Source organism: Equus asinus, chromosome 17 (assembly GCF_041296235.1).
Source record: "Equus asinus isolate D_3611 breed Donkey chromosome 17, EquAss-T2T_v2, whole genome shotgun sequence".
NCBI classification, from domain to species: Eukaryota; Metazoa; Chordata; class Mammalia; order Perissodactyla; family Equidae; genus Equus; species Equus asinus.
Window position 1 is genome coordinate 19,677,670 of NC_091806.1, and position 20,101 is coordinate 19,697,770.

The following is a 20,101-nucleotide window of genomic DNA, read 5'->3' on the forward strand; positions in this document are numbered from 1 at the left end:
TCCTTGCTATAACTAAGCTTTCTCTATTATGTAACATTATGTTCTATTATGTACCGTTCCTCGTGTGTTTGCACGCGTGTATGAGTTTGTACACATATGTGTGTTCGGGTAACTTTTTGGAAAACATGGACCGTTTGTAGAATGCTGCAAGTTCTGTATTTAGCTTATTGCTTTGTCATTTGTCTTGTTCCTGCACCAATGTTTGTAAATTGATACTCACATCAAGATTTATTACTTCAGTTTCACTCTGCTTCTTTTAGGCAAGAATTCTTCATAGGTGGTTCTGACTACTTCTGGTTGCACCAAATTGTAAGGTACATGTTAATTAGTTCTCCAAATTTTAGTGCCACTTAGTCTGATCTGTGGATTCAGGTAGCGTCAGCTTGATTACTTCCTTTTAACAGTTCTTATCAACTTTTCACTTAATGATTTTACTATCTATTGAAAGCATTTCCTTGATCCATTTTTTATTGGGAGCTCCAAAGTTGTGATTTATCAACTCAATCCTTTTATCTGCTCTTATTTCTTCTGAATTTCCCCTCATAAACTATTAGGTAATCCTGATATAAAGTTCATAAAGGAAAGCCAGTATAAATATTTATCTTCTTTATTTACCAGTTTTCAAAGTAATGATTTGATCCCCCAGCAAAGTTCATTTAATAGTAACCAGTGACATTATTTTTTGTGTTGTTGGCATCTGGATTTAAATGTTTACATTTAAACATATTTCATGCCTTTAAATTAATTGCAATCAACATTCATTTTTATGTTAATTGTAAGCCAGTGGGAACCATTTCAAACTGCCTTCTATATCTCTTTGAAATGATTCAACTAGCTGTTAAAAACATTCTTGCTTTCTGGAAAATTAAGTTGCTTAAGGGTCATAACATTTTCTACCTCAGCCTTCAAATCATTTGTTTTTCCAAAAAGTTCTGGTTCTGTTTAGAGATCAAAGATTTCCCTTTAGAGAAAATTTTGGGAATAGGGATGTTCATTGCTACCAGGTTGTCACTATGAGTGACACTATTTTTAAGAGAAAAAGTGTTTCAAACTAAATTTCTATTTCAAATTAAGATGAAAAGTTTTTTGCATATCTTCTCTTCCTTTAGAGCTGTAACTCTTTTATGTTTGCAACTTTAGTTTCAACGATATTTCAATAGTTACTTATTTAATTTATAGTAAATAAACATTACACAATGAGGATATACTCTCAAAACGCTGTGTTTAAAGTCTTTTATAGAAACACTGTGTGACCATGTGTCCAACATTATAGATTCGTTTGTTGTTGTTTTAAATTTTAGAGATTTTTTGTTTACTTTTTGAGATAAATATGTCTTTTAAAGTATGTAAAATATTACATTCCCCCAAATCAAAGCTAAATTATAACTTACATTCCTAAAAGTTTTCTTTCATCTCTTCCTATCTTTATTAGTTTTTGTTTTATCTTTCCCTCTTCTCTCACACAATTTATCACACTACAAAAATTTTCTGTCTTGTCTTTATTCACATAAGAAAATCTCCTGTAGGGCACTCCATTGCAATATATAGAAAGATTCCTTTTTCCATTTTCATAGCTGTATACTTCTTTATTCTGACCCATAGTTTAATCAACAACCCTCATATTGGATTTTATCCAGTCTATGGATATTATAAATAATGCTTGGGAATATGTGATTTATACATAGTTTTGTTACTCTATCTTTGGAATAGATTCTTAGAACTATGAATGCATTGAAAGAAGATAAATGCATTGAATCTAGATTGCTTCAGGTAGCATGGGCATTTTAGCTATCTTTATTCTTCTGATCCATATGCATGGAATGTCTTTCCATTTCTTTGTGTCATCATTAATTTCTTTCAGCAAAGTCTTGTAGTTTTCATTGTATAGGTCTCTCACTTCCTTGGTTAAATTTATTCCAGGATATTTTATTATTTTTGTTGTGATTGTAAATGGGATTGTGTTCTTGACTTTTTCTGTTAGCTCATTATTAGAATATAGAAATACAGCTGATTTTTGTAAGTTGATTTTGTACCCTGAAACTTTGCTGTAATTGTTGATTACATCGAATAGCTTTCTGATAGATATTTTAGGGTTTTCTATATATAAAATTATGTCATCTGCAAACAGCAAGAGTTTCAATTCTTCATTGCCTAATTGAATTCCTTTTATTTCTTTTTCTTTCCTAATCCCTCTGGCCAAAACCTCAAGTACTATGTTGAATAAGAGTGGTAAGAGTGGGCACCCTTGTCTTGTTCCTTTGCTCAGAGGGACAACTTTCAGTTTTCCCCCATTGAGTATGATTTGGCTGTGGGTTTCTCGTACATGGTCTTTATTATGTTGATGTACTTTCCTTCTATAAACAATTTGTTGAGAATTTTTATCAGAAATGGATGTCGGATCTTGTCAAATGCTTTCTCTGCATCTATTGAGATGATCGTGTGGTTTTTGTTCTTCATTTTGTTAATATGGTGTATCACATTGATTCATTAGCAGATGTTCCTGCAAATCAGAACAATCCCTGTGTCCCTGGTATAAATAGAACTTGATCACGGTGTATGATCTGTTTTAATATATTGCTGTCTTCCATTTGCCAGTGTTTTGTTGAGGATTTTTGCATCTATGTTCATCAGTGATATTGGCCTGTAATTTTCCTTCTTTGTGTTGTCCTTGTCTGTCTTTGATATCAGGGTAATGTTGGCCTCATAGAATGTCTTAGAAAGTGTTCCATCTTTTTCAATTTTCTGTAATAGTTTGAGAAAGATAAGTAGGAAATCTCCTTTGAATGTTTGATAGAATTATCCAGAGAAGACATCTGGGTCTTGGAGTTTTATTTTGGGAGGTATTTGATTACTGTTTCGATCTCTTTAGTTGTGATGGATCTATTCAGATTCTCTATTTCTTCTTGATTCACTTTGGGGTGCTGATAAGAATCTAAAAATTTATCCATTTCTTCTACGTTGTCCAATTTGTTGGCATATAATTTTTCATAGTATTCTCTTATAATATTTTATATTCCTGTGGTACTCATTGTAATTTTGTTTATGATCTTGAAGATCGAGCTCTTTGTTTCTGTGTTTTGCTCTGACCCCTACATTGGCCAGAAGATTATTTTAGTGACTGCTGCATTCAATGAAATAAATAGCCTAGTGATTATTCTTACTTCCAAGTGCAATTCTGGGTGAACAAACCCCCAGCTTCCTTAAACTCCCGCAGCTCTACTGTACTCCCATAAGGGGAAGTGAGTCCCAGTGGGACCACGGGAGCAGGTGGTAACAACCCTGAGCCCTAGCTTGATCACTCCTTTGTCCAGTGGGAAAATCCACAGTCCCACCACAGCTCCAGGGAGAGACTCAGCTCAGTGTTAGTGGAGAAGCCCTGCCCACCAAGCACAAAGGCTGGTGTGCCCTAGGAACAGATGTGGCATATCTGCAGCACATAGGAAAGTGCCCTCAGCTGCCACAAATGTCCACAGTATTACAGCATCCCCAAAGGGGCAGTACAACTGGCAAGACTGTGGGAGCAGGTGGAGACAATGCTGAGCCCCTGTGTGGTTATTCTCTTGACCAGTGGGAGAGTCCAGGATCCCACCATGGTCACAGGGAGTGGCACAGGCACAGACTCAGTGGGGAAGCCCCACCTATCAAACACAACAGCTGTTTTAAAGGATACTACACTTTTGGGGCTGGCCCCGTGGCCAAGTGGTTAAGTTCGCACGCTCCGCTGCAGGCGGCCCAGTGTTTCGTTGGTTTGAATCCTGGGCACGGACATCGCACTGCTCATTAAACCACATTGAGGCAGCGCCCCACATGCCACAACTAGAAGGACCCACAACAAAGAATATACAACTATGTACTGGGGTGCTTTGGGGAGAAAAAGGAAAAAATAAAATCTTTAAAAAAAAAAAGATACTACACTTTTTACATGATCACTATGCACAAAGTTTTCATTGTTTTATCATTCTTTTTTTTTACTTTAAACTGTTGTCAAGCACATTAGGAATACTCTTCATAAGTTCTGATAATTGAATAACATCCAAGATTTTTTTCTTATTGGCAAAATCACAATAGGATTTTGAACTTCCAGCTGAACTATAATGTTAAGATAGGATTGCAGGGACAAGAAAGCAAAACAAAATAATTTTTAAGCAGAAGATAGTCTGAGCCAATGTAGTAATAGGGATGCTCATGTTCCTATCAACTAGAAGTAGAGTTTATGCAGGTAGCAGTAAAAGATAAGGTTGGAGGATCAGAAGAGCCAAATTGTGAAGAGAATGCAGTTGGGGTCAGTGTGGTTGAACTCTTTAATAGGATCCCATGCCAACAGAACAAGTAAGGAATGATGAAGAAGTTGTGGTTGTCAAAAGGTACAGATATTGTGAATGAAATTGATCCCATTCTAATATTATGATATATTGACTCCATAAATAGATTATGTAGACAGAAAGAGGCAACTCCCATTTTCATTTTAATTTGGAAGGAAGCATTGTGTCCTGGATAGCATCTCATTGTGTGAGCCAGTGGTTCCCAATAACTATTAATAACTGTGTAGGTACCCTGCAGTGTCAAGTAAATAGCAGTGAGAAATATATATTGCAATAAAGCATCTAATAAACCAATTAATGTCCTCGAGATTTCTGGAACACAGAAGAAAAGTAAAAGGAGACTCTGACCAATGTCTTCAAATATTTCAAGGCTAAAATGTGAAAGACTGGCTGGTCTTGTTTACTGTGTATTCAAGAAAGAGAATTAATTCCATTAAATTAAAAACCACAGGAAAACCAATTTCAGAATTAAGAAAAAGAACTTTCTCTCCAGAGTGTCCAAAAATAGAATAGTATGAATGATTCTTAGCATCCCTTTGTTGCTCAATTTTATTAATAGGATATAAGAAGAGGTTATAAAGATAAAAACTTTAATGTAAGTAAAAGGAACGGGGAGGTTCTTGAGGAAGAATGTAGACAAACAATAAAACTCCTTAGGCTGACCTCGTAGCGCAGCGGTTAAGTGCGCATGTTCTGCTTTGGTGGCCAGGGGTTCGCCGGTTCGGATCCCAGGTGTGGATATGGCACTGCTTGGCAAGCCATGCTGTGGTAGGGATCCCACACATAAAACAGAGGAAGATGGGCAAGGATGTTAGCTCAGGGCCAGTCTTCCTTAGCAAAAAGAGGAGGATTGGCAGCAGTTAGCTCAGGGCTAGTCTTCCTCAATAAAACAACAAAACTCTACGATGTTTCTCTGCATTTCCCATATTCTGTGACTAATCCTCATATTCATAGGAGCTCTAGCTAAGATCACTTCATTTTGGGCGTTCCCAAATACTCTATTGTTTTTAAATTATTTTTATGTTTCTCAGATCTCAGAAATTAGAAGTATCTCATGGATTGGTTTAACCACCCTTTCAAAAAAAGTGACTCTTACACTAATTAAGTAGCATGCTCTAACCTTCCTAACCAAAAGGGATTTGGTTCAATGTAAGACTTATTAATTCTTTCCTTCAAATGAGGATACCATTCATGCAAGCATATATAAGTATGTAAGTATAGCATACAATAAGAAGAAATTCAATTCAAAATAGCCTCCCAAATCCAGTATGATATATACATATATAGCTAGAGATAGAGATATATAGATATTAGTATAGATGTAGATAGGTAGATAGAGATATAGATAGCTTTGATAATGGAAAGTATAAACTGTATGCCCATGACTAGCGCTCTGTGTGTAGTATAACTCTCAATTAATGTGATTACAGGCAATTTTCTTCATCTTTCTCTGATCTAAGTTGAGTCTACAATCTGGCACATATTTCAGAAAAGATTAAAGAGTTAAGGTACACTTGATATTGAATCTCTTAAATCTCAGTTTAGTCTTATTTGTTATTAGAAAAGAGGTAATTTTTTTTCTTAAGGTTATTCTAATTTGACATAAAGAGAAAGAAATATTGGTTTCACTTACTTCCAACATTGCCAGTTCAGCTTTCATCTATTTGTAATCTCATTATCAACCAAATTATATAGGAATTGGCAGAATTCTTTCATAAGGTCCAGTACTACAAAAATCCCTCTGCAAATAGTAGCAAAGTATGAATTTCTTTCCTTTACAAGTGGTACAAATACAATAACGACTAGATGGCAAAGTGATACCATAATTTAAATCAAGACACTAAAATCACAGTGTATTAATTTCTCTAAAGAGTAACAGAAAAAAGGAATAGAAAACAAGATGTTCACAGTATGAATATACCTTGAAGATCGTTTATTCCATCCTCTTTCTTTCAGGGATAAGGGACTATATGTGCAAAGATGATAAATTACGTAACAATTCAAGCATCAACTCACCTTTTATTTTTATCCTGTTTTTCTGTTTATTAATTTTAAACTAGGAGTAATGTGTTGTCTCTTGGTTGCTTACACATCACACAGTTTGAGTAATAAAGAGCATTAACAGTTCATTTCAATTCATTTATAATAAGTAAATACACAAATAAAAGGGATCAACAATATATACAGATATTAGTATAAAGACAAAAATACAAACCTTCCTTAAAAGATGAGCAAAAAACCCAAAATGGTGAAAAGTCATTTCTCTAGATATATACACACCTATGAGTATTACATATCCGTATAAATATACATGCATGTGTATGATGTAAAATATCTTATACATGACAAAATATTACAGAACTGAAACAGAACATACTGATTAATAAATTTAAGGACATGCTTAAATTCAACACTGTGCTATATACATGAGAAATTCATAAACAAGGAGATTCAGTAAAGTTAAAATTGAAGAATAAGTTAGTGATCCCTAAATTAATTTCATTGTCACAGAAAATATTCTGAATGATTTCAGTCCTTCAATCTTTGTTGTGGTTTGCTTTATGATCCAGCAAATAGTCAATTGTAGTAAATTTTCTATGTGCACTGAAAAACATACGTATGCTGTTTTTGTTGGTAGTCATATTCTTTGAAAGTTAACTAGTCAAATATTTCAATTATGTAATTCACAACTTCTATATTCTTAGATATTGTATTGCTTGTTTATTCATCAATGGGAGAAGTACGTTAAATTCTGCCATGGCAATGAAGGACTTATCTATTTCTTCTTATAGCTCTGGATCTTTTCTTTACCTGTTTTGAAGATCTATTATCAAGTGTATGGATATTTGAATTGTAATTTCTTCTTAGTTGGTAGAGCTCTATAACATTTAGAAATAATCCTCTTTATATTTAGCAATTTTATTTTACTTAAAATATAGTATGTCTTATATTATTATAGCTGCATGAGTTTCTCTAGAGAGACTTAGCTCTGTGTCTCGTTTCATAATGTTTAAAGTAGATAAACACATGCATAAGATACTACTCAGAAATTTACCCAGGTCTATACCCCATGGAAATATTTATGTTCATCAAACAATATAGCAAGATTCTTCGTACTGCCACTATCTGTAATACCTGCAAAGTAAAAAACAAAAACAAAAAAACTTAAAAAGCCATCAACATTTTTACCTTTATAATTTGGGATATATTCAAAGAAATTTGCAAACAAGATGAATAGATGTTATAAATATAATGCTGAGCATAAGAAACTAGATACAAAAATATTCTGTATAGTTTTATAGTTAAAAACATAAAATATTGATGTTATAATTTATATAGTAATTTTATTTGAATTAGAGAAGGTTGGTAAATGAAAATGATCAAGCGTGCCTTGAGTTTTGTTAAAGTCCTTCTTCTTGGTCTCTATGCTAGTTACAGAGCGGTGCTGATTTTGTAAAAACACATGCTGGCTTTCATGCACTTTTTTGTATGCATGTTAAAACTAAAAAAATAATTACAATTTGATAAAGGTATTAGAAAAAAGGAAATAAAATGATGTCAAAATCATGACATGTGACAAAGGAAAATGCAGACCACAAAGTTTTAAATGTAGTAAAAGAAACAAACACTATATTACAAAAGCTAGAATCCACAATGAAGATATAGCAGTTATTAATATTCATATATCTAATGACAAAGCAATGATTTCCATAAACCAAAAACTATAAGAGATGAGAGGAGAAGTAACAGAGACTCTCAATTCAAGACAAAAGGAAAATAAAAAACAGTGGCCTACTGGTTCAGTTTGCATGCTCCAATTCCTTGGCCCACTGCTCACCTGTTTGAAATGTGGGTGTAGACCTACACACCACTCATCCAAGCCATGCCAGTGGTGGCATCCCACACAGAAGAACTAGAAGGACCTACAACTCTAATATACCACTGTGTACTGGGGCTTTGAGGAGAAAATAAATAGAGGAAGACTGCCAACAGATATTAGCTTAGGACCAATCTTCTTCACACGCACAAAAAAAGAGAGAAATAAAGAAAAGAAAAAGAAATGACATTTAGTAACTAAGGTTATAATCCCAAATAACACAATCGCATATATATCATGGAACTCCAGTAATAAGACATACAATTTTTTTCAACTGCACATGAACATTCATGAAAACTGACTATATTTTAAACCAAGAGTAACCACAATAAATCCAACAAAAAATAAAATGTAAATAACATTCCCTGAATACTAATAGATACAACGTAAATAGATAAAAATGTAAACAGCATTCCCTGAATACTAATAAATCCAAATATAAACTAATAACAATGTTTATCAAACAATAAGGCATTCCATTTGAAAATGTAAAAGCACGCCATTAGAAAATAACAAAGGAAAAATATAGACCACGACTGCAAAATTACTATATGAGATATATACTAGGCAAGTTTCAGAAGAAATTTTATGGAAATGCATATTGATATTATTAAACTCATTAAATGAAAATAAATAAACACTCCATTCCGAAGGTCGAAAAGAAGGTCTTAAGATAATAACACCTAAAATTCCATCTTCCCACTCATCCGCCCAAAACCCATTCAGACCAGATAAAGCAAATGAACTTCCCACACTTTCTGCATCACTGTAAGGAAGATAATCTTATGAAGTTGAAGATGCCTATAAGTAGAGAAATATTTATCAAAAGTAAAAAAAAACTATCTCTGGCCCTCCAATTACCATAATTCTATGAGTGACCAGTGAAGAAGTCTGAAGAAATGGTTTAGAAAAGAGAAAAGGGAAGTGGAGATACTGTTAGTAATATAAAACAGATAAAATCAATAAGAAAATTCCTCTTACATAACCAATAATTAAAAACACCTCCAAAGTCTGATAGAGGACAGCATTGGATACAGGAAAAAGTATAGCAATTATATAGGATTTGAGGTGAAAAACTCAATGAAAAATATTTCTAAAGGAAAGTAGGGAAGGAAAACAAGGACAGCATCCTTTAGAGTTGTAATGGTTAAGAGAAAAGGAAGTATGTAAGTGTTGTTTTTAAACTACACACACACTTCACTTCACTAGACTGTCAGAAGAAAGCAATAAAGCCTCTTAAACCAGAAATCTTGTAAACCGAAAAGACCCCTCAACTTAGTGCACAAAGTTAATAAAAATGTCTATATCCACACACTGTTTCTATAAGGGGGGTGAGGGACACAAAATAAGAGTCAAAATGATTTTTAAAAATCCCCAAAATAGTATACACAAAATAAGCAGAAGGAAACTATAACATAACATTTTTAATTGAACTAAATATCCTTAAATAGTACCTTAGAAATATTAAAAATATGCCTTGAATAAAAACTTCAAAAAAATACAACCTAAATAGAAAAAAGAGATTATACCTAAAGAGAGTTGACTGATCTCAATAAAGAAATTGAAGAAAAAAATAATAGGAAAAAAATCAATGAAATCATATTTGGGTCTTTGGATAGATCAATACAATTAGTAAATGCACAGCTTTTGTATCAAAAGAAAAAGAAAACATTACCAATATCAATATTTAAAAAGGATATCCTGGGGCTGGCCCCGTGGCCAAGTGGTTAAGTTCGCGTGCTCTGCTTCCTTGCCCTGGGGTTTCACTGGTTCAGATCCTGGACATGGATGTGGCAATGCTCATCAGGCCATTTTGAGGCGGCATCCCACATGCCACAACTAGAAGGACCCACAACTAAAATATACAACTACGTACTGGGGGCAGTTAGGGAGAAAAAGCAAAAAGAAAAGAAAAAAAGAAATTTTTTTAAAAAATAAAAAAGATATCCTATAGATATTAGAAAGATAATAAGCAAATACTATAAATAATTTTGTCATTTTTTATCATATACCTCATATTTATCTTTCTCTTTAGATTTGCCAGGACTTTTCTTATTATGCTAAACCAATGTAACACATACGTGAAATAAAATGGAAAGCTTTCTGATGCTGTCTCATACATTTATTTTTAAATATACTATTATAAAAGGCTTAGTGAATTCAATAGCAAAAATTTTATTTCAGATTTTTGCATATCTGTTCGCAAGAGAAATTAATCACATTTTTAAAATATTATCTTTAAAATTTGATACTTAGAATGAGATATGCAGATTTCATTCTTTTCCTATATTCTGGGAAATCTAAAGACTTTTATAGAATTCATTTAGAGCTGTCAGGCCCCAGCATTTAACAAAATACCACTCTCCATTCCTCTTGTAAAGTAAAGGAGAGAGAAGCCAATTATCATTCTTATTCATGAAAATGAAATGAACAAATATCTCAAATCAAGTTTTCTATTTCTTCTTGTGCATACCTTGATGTATTAAAATGGCTGAGTAGGCACTCCCAGCTTTCCTGCTCCTCCAGAATCACAAAAAAAGAAAAAAGCAAATACTGCCAGAACAAACTATCAGAAAACTGGAAAACCACCAAAGATGTACAGCAACCAAGGTGATGATAAAACAAAACAAAAAATAAAAAGTAACTTAAAAGAGGTAGCAAATTTTTGCGGCATTTTTACTTGCCCTTGGCCACCCTCTCCCTGGTGTGGTTGCAGTATTGAAATGGTAGCCTGCATTCCCAGTGTGGGATTCAGAACTCTCGTTCTGGAGGGAGCAGAAACAATCATATTTGCAAATTATTGTGTATGTCTATTCTTATCTGTCTGGAGGCTAGGAGGCTACGTGAAAGACTGATACAAAGTATCTTTTCTTCCATCTAACACAAATCTCAGGTGGGAATAACAATGGGTATTGCGTGAAAACACTGCAAGATGAATAAGAATCTACTGATGCCTAAATTCCAGCAGAAAATACAGAGCAGAGTTTATTCGGGAAATTAGGACATTCAAAAGCACGTCTGAATATGGGGGAATTAGGAAGATATGTTCATGTTCAGGGAAAGATATATGCTCAGAAAGAACTTGAGAAGACCCTAGGCTTTCATCTTTGGCAGATCCCTAGGCTCAGTATAAGCCTGGCTGATTGTTGAAAGAGTGTCCCAGCCCTTAGCCAATCTGCAAAGCCTGGAGGACAACTTCATGCTGTCTGCAAGAGACTCACTTTAGACCCACAGAAACAAATAGATTGAAAGTGAAATGATGGAGAAAGATATACCTTGCAGAGGATAAGCAAAAGAGAGCAGGTTTGGAAGTACTAATATGAGACAAAATAGACTTCAAGTCAAAAATGGCTACAAGAGAAAAAGAAGGACATTATATATTGATAAAAGGTTCAGTTTCTCAAGAAGCTATAACAATTATAAATATATATGTATATATATATATGAGCCCTGTTAAATTTTAAAGATCTTATTGACTTTATTCCATGATTCCTGTATCAGGCAACATCCAGTCTAGCAGATAGAAATGAGCTCTGAAGAACTATACAAAATGAAAGACTTTTATTGGAAGAAGGGAGCAGGAACAAGGAAGTTATACTAGGCATAAAAACAGATTGGTTGCTGCAAGGTTACTTTCCTTTAGGGGATGGCAGGAATCTATCATGCAGATTACCTGACTAGTGAGGATCAGACAATTCCTGATTGACCGACTTCAGATTCCACTTTTGGAAGAGCCAAAACTATAATTAAGTCAAGTTTTGGTTTGGTAATGTTGGAATTAGCATAACTGACTCCATTTTGGACCTGTCTTGTTTTTAACAGTCTCAAAGTATATGAAGGAAAAATTGAGAGAATTGAAGACAGACATAGAGAGTTCTACAATAATATCTAGAGAATTCAATATACCGCTCTCAATAACGTATAAAACATCTAGACAGAAGATCAATAGTGTAATAGAGACCTTAAACAACACTTAAAATAACTAGGCCTGATAGACATATATAAAACATTCCACCCAACCAAAGCAGAATGCACATTCTTAACTAGTGCACAAGGAACATTATCCAGGATAGACCAAATGTTAGGCCACAGAACAAGCCTCAGTATACTTAAAAAGATTAAAACCATACAAAGCATCTTTTTTTTCCTTTTTTTTTAATTGAGTTAATGATAGGTTACAATCTTGTGAAATTTCAATTGTACATTAATGTTTGTCAGTCATGTTGTAGGAGCACCACTTCACCCTTTGTGCCCACCCCCCACCCCACCTTTCCCCTGATATCCACTAAACTGTTCATAGTCCATAATTTTAAATTCCTCATATGAGTGGAGTCATACACAGATTATCCTTCTCTCGCTGGCTTATTTCACTTAACATAATTCCCTCAAGGTACATCCATGTTATTGCAAATGGAATGATTTTGTTCTGTTTTACAGCTGAGTAGTATTCCATTGTATATATGTACCACATCTTCTTTATCCATTCGTCTGTTGATGGGCACTTAGGTTGCTTCCACGTCTTGGCTATTGTAAATAATGCTGCAATAAACACTGGGGTGCATAGGACTTTTGGGATTGCTGACTTCAGGCTCTTTGGATAAACACCCAGTAGTGGGATGGCTGGATCGTATGGTAGTTCTATTTTTAATTTTTTCAGGAATCTCCATACTGATTTGAATAGTGGCTGCACCAGTTTGCATTCCCACCAGCAGTGTATGAGGGTTCCTTTTTCTCTGCAACCTGTCCAACATCTGTTGCTATTAGTTTTAGATATTTTTGTCATTCTAACGGGTGTAAGGTGATATCTTAGTGTAGTTTTGATTTGCATTTCCCTGATGATCAGCGATGATGAGCATCTTTTCATGTGCCTATTGGCCATCAGTATATCTTCTTTGGAGAAATGTCTGTTTATGTTTCCAGCCCATTTTTTGATTGGGTTGTTTGATGTTTTGTGGTTGAGTTGCGATAGTTCTTTATATATTAAGGATATTAAGCTTCTGTCAGATATATGACTTGCAAATATTTCTTCCCAGTTAGTGGGTTGTTTTTTTGTTTCAATCCTGTTTTCATTTGCCTTGAAGAGGCTCTTTAATCTGATGAAGTCCCATTTGTTTATTCTTTCTATTGTTTCCCTTCTCTGAGAAGGCATGGTGTCCAAAAAGATCCTTTTAATACTGATGTCAAAGAGTGTACTGCCTACGTTTTCTTCCAGAAGCCTTATGGTTTCAGGTCTCACCTTTAGGTCTTTGATCCATTTTGAGTTTATTTTGGTGAATGGTGAAAAAGAATGGTCAATTTTCATTCTTTTACATGTGGCTTTCCAGTTTTCCCAGTACCATTTGTTGAAAAGACTTTCTTTTCTCCATTGTATGCCCTCAGCTCCTTTGTTAAAGATAAGCTGTCCAGGGGCTGGCCCCGTGGCCGAGTGGTTAAGTTCGCGTGCTCCACTGCAGGCGGCCCAGTGTTTCGTCGGTTCCAATCCTGGGCGTGGACATGGCACTGCTCGTCAGACTAGGCTGAGGCAGCGTCCCACATGCCACAACTAGAGGAACCCACAACGAAGAATACACAACTATGCACCGGGGGGCTTTGGGGAGAAAAAGGAAAAAATAAAATCTTTAAAAAAAAAAAAAAAAAGATAAGCTGTCCATAGATGTGTGGTTTTATTTCCGGGCTTTCAATTCTGTTCCATTGATCTATGCACCTGTTTTTGTACCAGTACCATGCTGTTTTGATTACTGTAGCTTTGTAGTATGTTTTGAAGTCAGGGATTGTGACGCCTCCCCCGTTTTGTTCTTTTTTCTCAGGACTGCTTTAGAAATTTGGGGTCTTTTGTTGCCCCATAGGAATTTTAGGATTCTTTGTTCTAATTCTGTAAAGAATGTCATTGGGATTCTGATTGGGATGGCGTTGAATCTGTAGATTGCTTTAGGTAGAATGGACATTTTAACTATGTTTATTCTTCCAATCCACGTACATGGAATGTCTTTCCATCTCCTTACATCGTCATCCAATTCTCTCAGAAAGGCCTTGTAATTTTCATTATATAGGTCCTTCACTTCCTTAGTTAAATTTACCCCAAGGTATTTTATTCTTTTTGTTGCGATTGTGAATGGTATTGTATTCTTGAGTTCTTTTTCTGTTGGTTCATTACTGGAGTGTACAAATGTTACTCATTTATGCAAATTGATTTTATACCCTGCAACTTTGCTGTAGTTGTTGATTACTTCTAACAGTTTTCCAATGGATTCTTTGGGGTTTTCTATATATAAGATCATGTCGTCTGCAAACAGCGAGAGTTTCACTTCTTCCCTCCCTATTTGGATTCCTTTTATTCCTTTTTCTTGCCTGATTGCTCTGGCCAGGACCTCCAGTACTATGTTAAATAAGAGTGGTGATAGAGGGCATCCTTGTCTCGTTCCTGTTTTCAGGGGGATGGCGTTCAGTTTTTGCCCATTGAGTACGATGTTGGCTATGGGTTTGTCGTATATGGCCTTTACGATGTTGAGGTAGTTTCCTTCTATGCCCATTTTGTTCAGAGTTTTTATCATAAATGGCTGTTGGATCTTGTCAAATGCCTTCTCTGCATCTATTGAGATGATCATGTGGTTTTTATTCCTCAGTTTGTTGATGTGGTGTATCATGTTGATTGATTTGTGGATGTTGAACCATCCCTGTGTCCCTGGTATGAATCCCACCTGATCCTGATGTATGATTCTTTTGATGAATTGCTGAATTCTGGTTGCCAAAATTTTGTTTAGAATTTTTGCATCTATGTTCATCAGTGATATTGGCCTGTAGTTCTCTTTTTTCGTGGTGTCCTTGTCAGGTTTTGGGATCAGCGTGATGTTGGCCTCATAGAATGTGTTAGGAAGTGTTCCATCTTCCCTAATTTTTTGGAATAGCTTGAAAAGGATGGGTATTAAATCCTCTCTGAAAGTTTGGTAGAATTCCCCAGGAAAGCCATCTGGTGCTGGGGTTTTATTCTTTGGGATGTTTTTGATTGCTGTTTCAATCTCTTTCCTTGTGATTGGTCTGTTCAAATTGTCTGCCTCTTCTTGAGTGAGCTTTGGGAGACTGTAGGAGTCCAAGAATTTATCCATTTCCTCTAGGTTATCCATTCTGTTGGCATATAGTTTTTTGTAGTATTCTCTTATAATCTGTTGTATTTCTGCAGAGTCTGTTGTTACTTCTCCTGGCTCATTTCTGATTTTGTTTATTTGAGCTTTCTCCCTTTTTTTCTTTGTAAGTCTGGCTAGTGGTTTGTCAATTTTATTTATCTTCTCAAAAAACCAGCTCTTTGTCTCATTGATCCTTTCTGCTGCCTTTTTCAATTCAACAGTATTGATTTCTGCTCTGATTTTTATTATTTCTCTCCTTCTGCTGACTTTGGGCTTCATTTGTTCTTTTTTCTCTAGTTCAGTTAGGTGTGCTTTAAGGTTGCTTATTTGGGATTTTTCTTGTTTGTTAAGATGTGCCTGTATTGCCATGAATTTTCCTCTTAATACAGCTTTTGCTGTATCCCATATGAGTTGGTATGACATGCTATCATTTTCATTTGTTTCCAGGTAATTTTTTATTTCTTCTTTAATTTCTTCAATGATCCATTGCTTGTTCAGTAGTGTGTTTAGTCTCCACATCTTTGTGCCTTTCTCAGCTTTTTTCTTGTAATTAATTTCTAGCCTTATAGCACTATGATCTGAGAAGATGCTTGTTATTATTTCAATTTTTTTAAATTTGTAGAGGCTTGTCTTGTTTCCCAACATATGGTCTATCCTAGAGAATGTTCCATGTGCACTTGAGAAGAATGTGTATTCAGCTCCTTGAGGGTGGAGTGATCTATATATGTCTATTAAGTCCAATTGTTTTAGTTTTTCATTCAGCTCCACTATTTCCTTGTTGATTTTCTGTCTGGATGATCTGTCCATTGATGTGAGTGGGGTGTTGAGGTCCCCTACTATTATTGTGTTGTTTTTAACATCTTCCTTTAGGTCTGTTAATAGTTGCTTTATGAATCTTGGTGCTCCTGTGTTGGGTGCATAGATATTTATAAGCGTTATTTCTTCTTGATGAAGTGTCCCTTTGATCATTATATATTGTCCCTCTGTGTCTCTCTTTACCTGTCTTATTTTGAAATCCACTTGGTCTGATATGAGAATTGCAACTCCTGCCTTTTTCTCCTTGCTATTTGCTTGAAGTATTGTCCTCCACCCCTTCACCCTGAGTCTGTGTTTGTCCTTGGGGCTGAGGTGTGTTTCCTGGAGGCAACAAATTGTTGGATCTTGTTCTTTAATCCATTTTGCCACTCTGTGTCTTTTTATTGGAGAGTTCAATCCATTCACATTGAGAGTGATTACTGATGCATGTGGACTTAATGCTGTCAATCTGTCGCTCATTATCTTGTTTTCCTGTGTTTCTCTTACTGTGTGCTTTAGACTATCCATTTAATACTGCAATTTCTTATGCTGGGTTTCTTAGATTTTTCCTCATCTATGATTTGTGACTCTGTTCTGTACTTTATTTTAGTGTCTACCTTGAAGTTTGTACTTAGAATCTCGTGTATAATATAGTCTATTCTCTGCTGGTCTCTTACTTACTCGACCAATACTGATTTAGACCCTTTGCTCTTCCCCTCCTAAATAATTATTTTCATTTTTTATTCCAACTCGTCTTATTAATTGGTAGTTAGAGTGCTAAGATCGTCCTTGTTTTGGTAGTTTTCTTATTTTTACCCTAATGCTATAGTTGAATATTTGCTATCCTGTTTTGGTTCTATCCATCGGTCTCCCTAGTCTGTGGCTTGTGTCCCCTTTCTCCCTTTTTCCTTTTTTCAAGTATGAGAGCCTTCTTGAGGATTTCTTGTAATGGAGGGCTTTTAGTTACAAATTCCCTTAACTTTTGTTTGTCTGGAAAAGATTTAATTTCTCCCTCATATCTGAAGGAAATTCTTGCTGGATAGAGTATTCTTGGCTGAAGGTTTTTATCCTTTAAAGCTTTGAATATATCACTCCATTCTCTCCTAGCTTGTAGGGTTTCTGTAGAGAAATCGGCTGACAGTCTGATAGGAGCTCCTTTATAGGTTATTCTCTTTTTTTTCCTTACTTCCCTGAGTATTCTTTCCGTATCATTCCTATGTGCCAACTTTACTATTATGTGCCTTGTGGTGGGTCTTTTTACATGGACAAATCTAGGAGATCTAAAACCCTCCTCTACACACATTTCTCCGTTGATCCCTAGATTTGGGAAGTTCTCTTCTATAATTTCGTTAAGCACACTTTCTGCTCCATTTTCCTTTTCCATATTCTTGGGAATTCCTATGATCCTTATGTTCTTACTCCTCATTGAATCCATTATCTCTCGGAGATTTTCCTCATTTTTTTAAATTCTTAGTTCTCTTTCTTCCTCTGTCTGGCGCCATTCAGCCTGTCTGTCCTCGATTATGCTGATTTGCTCCTCTAGGTTGCCTACACAGGCATTCAGGGAATCCGTATTCTGTTTTATCTGGTCCAGTGTGTTTTTCATTTCAAGTAATTCTGTTTGATTCTTCTTTATGATTTCAATCTCTTTTGTGAAGTAACTCCAGAACTCGGCTTGTGTCTCTATCTTTCTCGCTACCTCATTGAGTTTTTTGATTATAGCTGCTCTGAATTCATTATCACTTAGTTTACCTAATTCCAAGTCCTCAGGACTTAATTCTGTGTTTTTATTGTTTTCCTTCTGGTCTGGGGCTTTTATAAATTGCTGGATGGTAGAGGAGCGGTTTTTTCTCATGGTGGTAGAATTCAGTTGCAGTTACAGCCTGTCGCCACTAGATGGGGGTCGAGAGTGGCGTTGGCTCTCTGCCTTGGGGCAAGATGGCTGCGCCCACTGGCTTTGCTGGGGGGGAGTGGCTGTTACTCACACGCGCTGGTCTGGGTTCACATCAGTTCTGTTCTCTGGTCTCCCAAGGCCCTTGATTTATAGGGTCCCCAAGGACGGAAGCTTCCCCCCCATCAGCGGGTCTCCACTGAATCAGCGGCAGGAGTCCTGGATGATCCCCTGGTCACGCGGCCCCTCCCCCGCTCCTTCCCGACCCGCGCGGCAGTGATCGCAGACTCTAGGGGAGGGAGCGATGTTCTCTCCCACCATTCCAGCTCCTCCGAAGGTTTAAAGCTAGGTTTATGATCTCCGCCTTCTTGGTATTGTAGGTCTCTAACGAGCTGGCATTATGTTTATTCTCTGAAATTCAGTTCTTCCAATCTTTTGTTGTATTTTGGAGGGGAGAGAATCCCAGGTCAGCTCACCCCGCCATTTTGCTCCGCCCACTCTCTATCCGATACATGTTTTGAGAATATTTTCTCCCAGTCTGTGGCTTGTCTTTTCATTTTGTATGAATTTTTCAAAGATTTAAAGTTTTTAATTTTGATGAAGTCCATTTTATCACTTTTTTCTTTTATGATTTGTGCCTTCTTATTGTCCTACTTAAGAAATCTTTTCTTAACCCAGGACACTAAAATTTTCTCCTGTGTTTTCTTCAAGAATTCCTATGGTTTTCTTCCTTTTGGGTTTATACCCTATTATGAATTTCTTTTCCTATAGTGTCCTGTAAGAGTTGAGAATTATTTTTCTGCCTATGACACCATTAGTTTAAAAGATTTTCCCTTTGCCCATTGAATTGTTTTGGCAACTTTGACTCAAATCAATTCACCCTGTACATGTAGGTCTATTTCAGGACTCTCTATTCTGTTCTATTGAGCTACATGACTATCTTTTCACCAATAACAGAGTGTCTTGATCACTGTAGCCTGAGAATGAATTCTTCCAACATTGTCTTTCTTTTTTAAATTGCTATGGCTATTCTATATCCTTTGATTTTCGATATAAATTTTAGAATCAGTTTGTCAATTCCGATAAAAAAGCCTGCTGTGATTATGACTGGGATTGCACTGAATCTATAGATTGAATTGAGGACAATTCATATCTTAACAATATTGAATCCCCTGATCCATGAACATAATATATCACTTTATTTCTTTAACCTCTCTCAACAATATCTTGCTGTTTTCATATATATCTTTTGTCCACTTTAGCCCTAATATTCCATATTATATGCTATTGTATATAAGTATTTTTTTAATTTAAATTTCCAATTGTGTGCGGCTGGTATTTAGAAATACAACTGATCTTTGTGTGTTTGCCTTGTATCATATAACATTGCTGAATTCATTTCTTGGTTCTAGCATCTTTTTGTAGGTGGAGAGTACTTAGGATGTTGTAGATAGACAGTCAAGTCATATACATAAGAAGACAGCTTTCTGTCTTCCTTTCCAACATGCATGTTACTTCTTTTTCTTGCTGTATAAAACTGGTTGAGAACTCCAGTCTAATGCTTAATAGAAGTAGTGAGGGCCGACATCCTTGCTTGCTCCTGACCTTTGGAGAAAAGCATTCAGCCTTTCCAACATTAAATATTATATAAGTTGTACATTTCTCATAAATGAGCTTTTATCAGGATAAGAAAGTTTCTTGCTATTCCTAGCTTCTGAGAGATTTTGTCATGAATAGATGCTAGCTTTTGTCAAATCCTTTTTTCTTCATCTACTGAGATAATCATATGGTTTTTTTTCTTCAGTGTGTTAAAACGGTGAATTACACTGAACTCTAAACACTAAACCAATCTTGCAGTCCTACAAAAATCCCACTTGCAAGTGAGATATTATCCTTTATATATACTGAGGATTCAGTTTGCCAAAAATCTGCTACAACTGAGAAATTAAAACTCTGTAAAGCCCTAAAATCCCGGAACATACAAAAAAGGTCAATATACATATGAATACCTAACCAGAAGTAATAATTCTAAATAATGTCACATAAATTATAAATATAATTCAACTGAGACATCAGAAGAAAGAACCACCAATAA

General features: G+C 35.5%; 1 protein-coding gene and 1 pseudogene across 1 annotated transcript in view; both read right to left on the reverse strand.

Annotated features, from left to right (window-relative positions):
• LOC139040762 (olfactory receptor 5D18-like) overlaps positions 1–20,101 on the reverse strand; it is a 38,006-nt pseudogene that overhangs the window by 16,699 nt on the left and 1,206 nt on the right.
• The window catches only part of LOC123282355 (ubiquitin carboxyl-terminal hydrolase 25-like), a 56,570-nt gene continuing 42,808 nt past the window's right edge, over positions 6,340–20,101 (reverse strand). The window contains exon 6 of the mRNA XM_070487741.1: positions 6,340–7,457. Within this exon, the coding sequence (XP_070343842.1) occupies positions 7,374–7,457 (84 nt within the window). The 3' untranslated portion in view covers positions 6,340–7,373. The remainder of the gene's footprint in view (positions 7,458–20,101) is intronic.